Raw genomic sequence first — 10,164 nt, forward strand, 5'->3', positions numbered from 1 at the left:
TTATGATATACCAGCATGACACATCCGCATCACGCTACATAGAATGATCAATAACATTTTGACTAAATTAATTATTAATTATAAAAATTTATTTAACTCAAAATAAAAAATACAAAAATTTATTTGATTCAAAATAAAAATACAAGACTTGCTTGAATGTAATAAAAGTATTAAAATTTATTTAAATTTTTTTAAATAGTTTAAGAGTTTTTTTTTTTGGTATATTATACTTAGATCTTATATTATTTTTGAACAATAACATTTTATATTATTTAATACAAAAGACTGGTCAATAATATTTTTTTATTTAGAGGTGATTAGATACATTTTCATTCTGTGTATAACAATATCTGTGTTTGTCTAAAATTTGGTGCAATCTTTGATTTTTTTTTTTTATTTAAGTTTCTTTGATTTGATTTGATTATGTGGGATTGATTTCTTGATTACGAAGAAAAGTTAGATTAGTAGGGATTTTAGAGATTCGGCATCGCCTTTCCATTAATCCTTTAAAGTTTAAAATAAAATAAAATAAAGTGAGACGAAGAGCGGAGAAATACGATGCTACAGTCATTTTCGTACTAGACGAAAAGTAAACACTTGAGTTGAAACGGGAATAATCTAAACTTGCCATAAATCTTTGATGACCGTGCATTCCATATCTAGAAATAAACAGGCCAAGCTGTCGTTTTTCCATTAAAACCGCAAGGTCCATGCAGGTAGTTATAAAGATTGAATGGCAAGGTAGCTGTCATATTCATCAATGCACCACCTCTTTTATTACATCAAGTTGGATGGGACTTGGGAGTGCTACTTAAATGGTGTTAATAAATTCCTTGTTTTTTCCTCCTTTTCTCTTCCATTTCTCACATTTCCCAAATGGGACCATGATTTAATGATTGTGGACAATATATGGAGTCTACATGGATCTATCTTTTCTTTCTTTCTTTCTTTTGGAATTTTCTGGTATTAAATACTAGTGCTGTATATTAGTATTCACCAGGAAGATTAAAAGCATGGGATTCAAACAAATTTGGGTAAATTGGTGGCATGCATCTGTCACCTCCTCTGAAAATTCAGTCTTCCTACACAATATGCAAAAATGGATGCAAGAGCCAGGGGAAAGGCAATGAGAACCAGTGCTGAGATACCCAAGCGGTCATGGTGAAAACCAAAGTAATCCTTTAAGAAGGAAGCTACTGTTTTGGTTTCTCCAAATATCATGATCTCCTTGTCTATGTCACCGTATTGAGATGTAAGCATTCCATTCATTGTCCATGAAGTTGGATTCAGATAATAGAGCCAAATCCACCATCCTGGAATTTGCTGCACTCACACAACACCATAAACATCAGTTTCTTAGTTGGAATTAGTTTTTCCTTAAGTCTAGAGTGCAGTGGCTTACTGGTTGAGGGATGAGAAATCCAGCGAAAAGATTAAAGAGTGTGTAAAAGATTGAGGATAGGATCGAAGCCAAGATGAAATTTGGTGTCAAGGATACTAGTGACATTCCCAGGTAATTGAAGTAGAGCATTGTGCAGAACATGGCATACAAGTACCAGAAAACCTTGTAAGCGGATCCATAGTATCCGATCATGGGGTACGTGATGATCACGAAGATAACACTTTGGATAAACAGATAGGGAATCTCAACTGTCACCTGCAAGGAAACTCAACTCGTAAACTACATATTTGGCCTACTCAACAAGTAACAAATACTAGAAAATGGTCGAGAAAGTTATGCAAGTTTAAATTATCTCAAACGAACCAACCTTTTGAAGCTCTAGCAATAATCTAAATTATGAAAATTGCTTGGGAAACAGCTCAATCAATTCCCAAAAAGAAAAAGGCTACCTGTGCAAGTGCATAAGACCATGCGGAGTACATTCCTGCAAACCTCTCCCGGTACATGACAGTTCTCTCTGTTGCAACGTATGGCAAAACTGATGAGCAGTTACTTATGCCCAAGAAGATTGCAGCAGTGAACATCGAACCAAGTATGTTAAATAGATTCTGCTGGTTATCTCTGACATTGAGAAAAACAAAGATAGCAAGTATAGCTGAAGTAAGTACATTACCAATTGCAATGTTGAATTGTCATGTCTCATAGTAACATTTCTTTTCTGATTAATATTTCTTTATGTTGCCAAACGAATCCCTATATACTCACATTTTCTGTCCTTGCTTCCAGAAGAGAATACCAAAAAGCAAGGATGCCACTGAAGTATGAATAATACGGTTCAAGTTGTAAGAAGGACTTCTCCAATAAGACAAATGCTGTTTCCATAGGCAAGATTTGAATTGTCCCCAAGCATTTCGTGAGAACCGAGTTGGGAAATGCAGATCTCTGGAACCAGGAGGTGGAGTACTGAACTGCCTCACAAGTTCTCTGTTGCTCCTGCATGCAAATAGAATGCCATGAACTTTTGTTTATACTGTTTCCTAGTATAGACTACTAGATTGCATTAACATTGAATCATGTAATCAGCCATCGGATAAAAGAGGGAGAGAGGGGAAAATCCAAGCCCTTCTACGCCTCAATTCCAGTTAAGAAGATTCAAACTATCCAATTTAAGTTGCAGGACAAAAGCCTGATTCTGAAATCAAGAGATACTTCATAGAAATGATTGTTCTGCAATGTCCAACTTTACAAATCACCAGAAACAGTATAATTATTGAAATGTAACTCACTCGTACAAAGCAGAATCCTTGTATATTTGGGCAAAATCTAAACCCTTCTCAGCTTCTGCAGACGCAGAAGTGACCTCTAACATCCAAGTTGCTGGATTGTAATTTGTTCGAATCTTTGGTACGCCAGAGATGGCCTGTCAGTGATAGCTGTTAAGTACTGAAACATATGTATCCAAGACATAAAAGTAGCACATCACAAACAAATGAGGAGGATGAAACGTATCATAGGTATAGGTATTTCCAAGGGCAAACTAACCTCAAAATAATCTATAACCCTACTTGAATGCTTCCCTAGTGGTCCGGAGTAGATTATGCGCCCACCAGTTTTCAAAAGGATCAACTACAGCACCCAAAAAAGGGGTGAGTATACAGATGGATTCTGATCCGCAGTTACCTTTATTTCAAATTTCTACGTTTAAGAGTAAGTAAAAACATGTTTTACCTCATCAAATGCTTCAAATATATCAATACTGGGCTGGTGAATTGTGCAGACAATTGTTCTCCCTGTATCAGCTACATTTTTTACTGCTCGCATGACAATTGCTGCTGCTCGCGCATCCAAGCCAGTTGTAGGTTCATCCATGAAGATTACTGAGGGGTTTGCAACAAGCTCCACAGCTATCGTGAGCCGCTTGCGTTGCTCAGTTGACAGACCACTAACCCCAGGTATTCCAACTAAAGCATCCTTAATTTCATCAAGCTCAATGGTCTCAAGGACTTGATTCACAAATTCCTATTGAGACATGTAACAGCAGTTTCGTTACAAATAGCCTACCAAGAAGATCTAGAATTGAATGGTGAAACATAACATCTTTAAAACCTTAAGTACCAAGTCCAAGCACTAGCCCAACAATTTTTTAACTTTTCAAACCTAAATCATATGAATCTTAAAAACTCAAAGCTCATATTGTCTGTAGCAATTGATCATTATATAAGTCTTAATAATCATATTCACATCTAATATGAGATGAAATATTATAATCCCACCATCACTCTTTACTGTAACTACCTAAATCGACATGGAATGAAGTATTATAATCCCACCCACACCCAAGTTCAATCCTTAATGTAAGGATCCAAGTCGAAACATTAGCTTAGCAACTTTTAAGCTCTTAAAAACTCAAACTCAAATTACCAACAGTGATTGACTTGAATGCTATATAGATTTTAATAATCATATTCACATCTGATATGTGATAAAATATTACAATCTCACCCACTCCGTTATAATATCATTTGTAATGATCAAATCTAAACACTCATCCAACAACTTTTCAAATTTAAATCACTTACTGCTTTAGTTTTTGAATCAATTTGAGGAGCCAAACGCAACCAAGCAGAAAACATCACAGATTCTTCTACTGTGATTTGTGGGGAATGTATGTCGCTTTGCTCACAGTAGCCTGAAATCCTAGCAAAAGTCTCTTGAACCTTAGGATAGCCTCCAATTTTTATTTCCCCTTCAGTGTATCCGGTAGTTTTCCTTCCTGCAAGTACATCCAGAAGAGTTGTTTTTCCAGCTCCACTGACACCAATCAATGCTGTAAGAATTCCAGGTCTGAGAACACCAGTAATATCTGAAAGAAGCTGGAGCTTTTTCTGAGAAAATCCCCGTTCTCTCATTTCCTAGATGAAAAGGAATTAATAAGAACTAAGCAGAGATAAGTGTCCTGCAAACTGATGCTTCAAATATTCTCAATAAGCCAATTGTGTGAATGATCGAAATGGTAAATGTATTTACCAAAGGGGTGTCAATGTAATACTGCAAATCCTGAAATGCTACTGTTAAGGGCTCAAAAGGTAAGACCATCCTGCCTGTTAATCAAGATAAGGGAACAACAAGAAACAGAAGAAACAGAAAGGCAAAAATTAAGATGTCAACAGCAAGAGAATTTTGGAAGCTTGCCAAAGTGAAGAACAATATGAAATCAATGATAACAAGCCAACCTTTGCTAGGCTCTTTGATGTTATTAGCAGGAGAATTTGTGGACTTTTCTTTCCCAAGTGCACCATTGGAGGAATCTTCTCTTCCTTGTATTCGAGAAAGTTTTTCATGTGAAATAATGGCACGAGAAGATCCAGGAGCTGAATATGCATTTAGTTAGGTGAACAAGCACGTTATACATCCAGTCATTCTCAAGTTGATTACAAGTAGAAAAACAAGATGTACTTACACTTCAAGAAACTTAAGGCCAAGGTAAAGCCAATGTTGAAAACTAAGGTGAACCCAAGTAAGGCACCAAGTGATATCCAGAAAAGATATCCACCAAAGTTTAATCCACGGCTTTCTAGTAATTCTCCCCCTATTGTACTGTTTGATGATATCTAGCAAGCATAGGAATTAGACCAAGCATCAATATGCTTTTCCACACCAGCTAATGTAAATTTAACAGGCTCATGGCATGGCAACACCATGAGGAGAGGGACAAAAAATGCATCTTTGCAGTGCAACATAAGTTCTTTCACTGTTAACTGCCCATCTGGATACATAAATCTCGATGGAAAATCAAAATCATGCACTCTGATGAACTTGTGATCACAGTTTGATGAGACAGAAAGGGTAGGATGATTTACAGGAATCAATAAGCTGGAAGTGACTCACCCTTTGCCATCGAGGAGCCAGAAATTCATTGACAGAAAGGCCAATCTCCCCGTACGTTAAAGGGGAAACCCAAAAGCCCCACTTCAACCAGACTGGCATGGAGGCTGCAGCAAATAACATTGTTTGAGGTTATCATTTGGTTGATACATTCTAAAATCGAAATAGAGAAGAGCCAGGAAACTTTACATCGTGTGATAATGAAGCCCCCAAATAGAAAGACGTATAATATTGCAAAACTACCCGCTGTCATGGAAGCAACTGCAGTCTGGAAGACTGCAGCCAGGAACCGAAACATAGATATTGATGCTAAGTGCACAGCAAAAAGAAGAAGGAAATGGCGGAAGAACCTAAAGATGCAGCACATTCTTAAATGTCAATCTAGGAAGAAATTTCATTCCAGACTAAAGGTTTGGAAATTTTAGCTGATAAAAATTTTGCAGAAGAAATCTGAAATGGCAACTGTTGAACACAAAAGATACATTAAAATTGAAGAAGCAATCTTTTCTATCGTGCCAAACTCACCTCCAAGCTTCAGGACTGTATCCAATGACATAATAAGTGAGACACGTCCAAACAAGAGATTCCAGGAATGAAAGAGGAATCTTTAGAATACTGGCTGGAATTGCATAAGCCCATGCTGGATAGAAACGCAACTCTTTCTGCTTGTAGAAAACTTCAAGTCTTGCAACAGTCATAGACATCTCTGGAATCCCATCAACAAGAAGTATAACAAGAGCAAAGAAAAGGGCTCCCATGTAGTAGTTCCCATGAAGGACATCAATATGCATCCGACTCCTCAAAAATACAGTCATTGTGATTATTGCAACAACGATAAGCTGCAGAGAGAAAGATCTTAACATGTTTAAAAAATTTCAAGGCCTTATACATCATATTTAATGCTATAACATTGACAGGAATAACGCAAAACATCGTTCCATCCGAGGAAAAAGGGAGAAGCGAGGGAGAACTATGGAAGGATGCTGAAGTAAGAAGTATAACCTGGCTTGTTTTGAAAACATAAACAAAAGAATTTCTCTTCATGAGAAGAAGTTCCCTGGACATGCAAGCTCTAAACAATTCCCATTTAGAAAGGGAATATTGGGTAAAGGACAGGGCATTCTTGTGGCTATGTGATTTATCATATGGCACCGAGAGGTCCTCATCAAGCTTCTTTCCGAGACTGGATTCTTTGAATTTTCCAGCAAACATATCGACTGAAAAATAACTATATGGTAATTCAGTGCTGTGCCAGTACTGTGCTTGATCCTTTTTTGATATAACCTGCAAAATCAACAATCAAATTAATAAAGTACTTAAACCTGATGAAACTAGAGCATGTGAAGGCAATGGCTAGAAACAGCAGGCACTTACTTCCTGGATGAAGTCCGCGACCCCTTTTCTTTCAGGACACCTAAACCCACAATCCTTGAAAAATTCTAGAATATTATCACGTGGACCATGATACACTATCTTCCCCTCAGCCATCAAAATAATGTCATCGAAGAGATCAAAGGTTTCTGGGGCTGGCTGAAGAAGAGAAACCAGTAAAGTTGCATCTGTGATATGTGCTAGCTGCTGAAGACAGGTAACAATCTGAAATGCAGTAGAACTGTCAAGACCATTTGTTATCTCATCCATAAACAAGGATTTTGTTGGACCTACAATCATCTCCCCTGCATAACTCAATTGGAAGAATTGGTTGTTCAGAAAACACCTCAATAAATCCTTTGCGGTTATGTGAAAACACCCTACTAGAGTGTGCATCATACATCTAGTCAGTTCAACTTCAACCTTTCAACCTACCAGTAGTCAATCTCTTTTTCTGACCTCCAGAGATACCTCTGATCATGGCATTCCCAACAAATGTGTCAGCACAAATATCAAGTCCGAGGATCTGAAAAGCCACCAAGAGAGTTGAGAATGTTTTCAGATTCAACATTCTCAATTTATAAAATCCGTTTCTGTCAAAGAAATTACCTTTAAAATGTAATCTGTTTGAAGGGTTCTTTTTAGTCCTTTGACCGATATTGCCTGTGAAGAAAAACCATATAAATAAATGTCAAGATCTTAACATTGGCAAGAGTATAAAGAACATAACCTTGAAACAGAATGACATGAACAGTTACATAACGTTTTACATTGATTCATGCACATAAACCTTATCTTTGACAGCTCAAGCTGTAATCCAAAGAGAGAACAACCAAGTATGGTAAAGTCACCTTCATGTAAGTATCAGCATCTGCATCCGGTAAAATCCCCGCTTCCATCTCCCTCCTACTGACTTCCATCATAATATCTTCATAGGCAGAATTATAATGTTATAGTTTTAATCACTTTAGGCATCAATAAGATGTCCATGGTTATATATAATTTATTCAACATCAAAGAAATCTAACCTGCTCTGCTTCCAACACTCTGACAACGGGCAGAAAAATCAAGAGTTTCCCTCACTGTCATCTCAGCAATATGCAGATCACTTTGGCTTATATAAGCAGAAGTTTTCTGGGGAACAAACTCCTCTAGTCTGTAACCGTTGTAGGAGACTTCTCCAGTGACCTATTTTAGAAAGAACAAAAAGATATTGAGAATGACTACATTAATTAGGACAAAAACTCAAGCATTTGTTGTGGAAAAACATTTCAGAATAAATTGAACATGACTGAGAATCATATCTGAACAAGATATCACATTTTTGTGCTCTGTCCGCATTAAGTTTTAAAAGCAACTCTCCAGCAATGAAAACTCTATAAGTTATGGGAAGCTGGGGAGTGTGTATTGGAACCAAAGAGGATGACCTGAGGCCAGTCATAATACTAGAGAGACATCTAACAGTTTAGTAAAAAGTTGAAACCAAGTTATAGGAAGTATGAAACCTTGAGAGACTGGTCCAGATTTCCCGACAGAGCTTTTAGAAGGGTGGTCTTCCCGCATCCAGGGGGACCAAGCAGTAGAGTCATTCTGCAAATACATTCAAAAGTGCTAAGTATTTTTCTTCCAGGCATATGACGAAAGGGAATGAAAAGGAATGCAGTTACAAGTTATTGAACTAATGATTCTCTTGTACCTTCCAGGCCTTATGATGCCACTGGCATGATTGATGATGCTTATCTTGGCTTCATGAGACTTAGCACCTGAGAGCCTCACAACATCCTGGAAAATGAAGTTTTTCAAATTAATCAGTCTAAACAGCATGCTGCCATATTTAGGAATATCAGAGCATGGTAACCGTATAGAAAAGATGATTTCTGATCTTCTGTACATTACTTACAGTTAACCAGAAATGTGCACAAGATCAGAAAATATAGCATTAGTCATTGACATCAGCAGCCCTGTCAAAGTTCATTTTAATTTCATTTGTTTTCCAATAATTCAAACAATATGACAACCTAGGCTTGGCTTTTGAGGTTAGTAGAGTTCTAACTTTTATTTAACTCCTCTTTGGTTAACCAAATGTGCTCAAGTTGTAAATATGCTAATTTAATCTAACCAACAAGCAAAATAAAGCTGCATCTATTTGTTCTGAAAGCCAATCACATGGTCGATTGCCAAATTTTCAAACTAGTCTTGGAACATGAAATTACTCACTGAGAAAAAGCGCTGAAAAGATGTCCATAGAGTTGGCAGGGGCTTTCCCTGAACAACCTCACACTCAGCTTCCACGTGCAAATCCTTATATCTTACTTCTATAGTGGGCAGCTTTACACCAACCCTGCAAAACACAATTTAGAATTAATCCAACATTAAATTTATCACTGCCTTGATGAACAGACTCGCTGAGAAAATGCATATGTATGTCTAAGGTTTAGCCATTATGAGGTGTCAGGCTTGCTCTGCTTCTTGTTTTGCAGCTTATGCACTGAAAAAAGAAAAACTTCAGTGAAAATTGGATTGAGGAAATAAAACAAAATCAATTCTATCAAATTCTAGGAAGGAAAGAAAGAGATTAATCCATGTGGGGTGTACATGTATCGATCCTTGTTTCTCAGGTGTACCTGTCTGCACATCCATAGAGATAAAAGCATGCATAAGCAAATACATGCACCCCAACCAGCCATCCAGTTAACCAACCAATGGCAATTCATACGTATGAGCATAAAATACAAATGCATGAAGCCTCACAAACACACTCAGGTGCATGGTTAAAAGAAGGGAAAAGAAGGCTTACACATCTATTCTATTTCTAATTTTCCGCAACAACTGAAGGTTATCATTTTCTATGTGTTTGATCAGTTTCTCCATGAATATATGCCGTTCTAGAGCTCCAAGCTTGGTGACGTCAATCACACGTTTTCCTTCACCATTAGCCATCCCTCCATTGTTATCCCCATCATTATCTTTATCAAACAAAGATGATCTTAGCCGTTCAAATGTAGGTAGTCTCTCAATTGCAGCCCACTGCAGAGCATATTCAACACCAGCATCATCCTTCCCAGAACTCAGGGCTGAGCTGCTCCGTAAACTAGAGGCATGAAGCTGAAATGATGATCTCAGACTTCTTCCTACCTCTGACAACTCAATTCTCAGTGATTCGATCTCATCTGTACCAACCATCTGAGCCATGTTTGATAACCTGAAAAACCTGTAGACCTTTTATGATATACTGAGAACAAGTTGTATATATAGACAATCAAGCCTTTGCTTGTATATGTTAAACTACTAAGGTTGCTGAAGTAAGGTAATTCATCATTCTTCTCCTTAATGTCTAAGAAATTTAAAAATGGTGCATATGTAGGAGATTACCTATATTCTATGAGATCACAACTTTGGAATTTTTGAGAGGTCAAAATCCATCTACAAAAGAAAGAAAACCAAAATGAGCTGGAGAGATAGAGGGAAATTCAGTTGTTAATCAAAGCAATCTTTTTCAACGCTCT

The 10,164-nt window shown here is 37.2% G+C and overlaps 1 protein-coding gene across 2 annotated transcripts; it reads right to left on the bottom strand.

Moving 5' to 3' along the window:
* Positions 1-602: 602 nt before the first annotated feature.
* On the bottom strand, positions 603-10,164 carry LOC18600627 (pleiotropic drug resistance protein 3-like). Of its 2 annotated transcripts, XM_018121309.2 has the most exons (25): positions 10,031-10,164; positions 9,456-9,869; positions 8,876-8,999; positions 8,355-8,440; positions 8,164-8,248; positions 7,687-7,846; positions 7,510-7,586; positions 7,268-7,321; positions 7,094-7,184; positions 6,662-6,963; positions 6,290-6,571; positions 5,813-6,126; positions 5,477-5,637; positions 5,291-5,394; positions 4,863-5,013; positions 4,636-4,773; positions 4,430-4,503; positions 3,982-4,314; positions 3,131-3,421; positions 2,945-3,028; positions 2,689-2,822; positions 2,168-2,395; positions 1,852-2,023; positions 1,403-1,657; positions 603-1,323 (listed from the first exon to the last, which is right to left on the bottom strand). In XM_018121309.2, exons 2-25 carry the CDS (start codon positions 9,848-9,850, stop codon positions 1,057-1,059), a joined length of 4,362 nt encoding a protein of 1,453 aa, XP_017976798.1. In that variant the 5' UTR covers positions 9,851-9,869; positions 10,031-10,164; the 3' UTR covers positions 603-1,056. The 2 variants fall into 2 exon arrangements, with proteins under 2 accessions (XP_017976798.1, XP_088662521.1); XM_088806395.1 differs by lacking the exon at positions 10,031-10,164 and having other exon boundaries at positions 8,876-9,146; positions 9,456-9,567.

The sequence above is a fragment of the Theobroma cacao genome, chromosome 5, assembly GCF_053813885.1.
Source record: "Theobroma cacao isolate CCN51 chromosome 5, ASM5381388v1, whole genome shotgun sequence".
Taxonomy (NCBI): domain Eukaryota; kingdom Viridiplantae; phylum Streptophyta; class Magnoliopsida; order Malvales; family Malvaceae; genus Theobroma; species Theobroma cacao.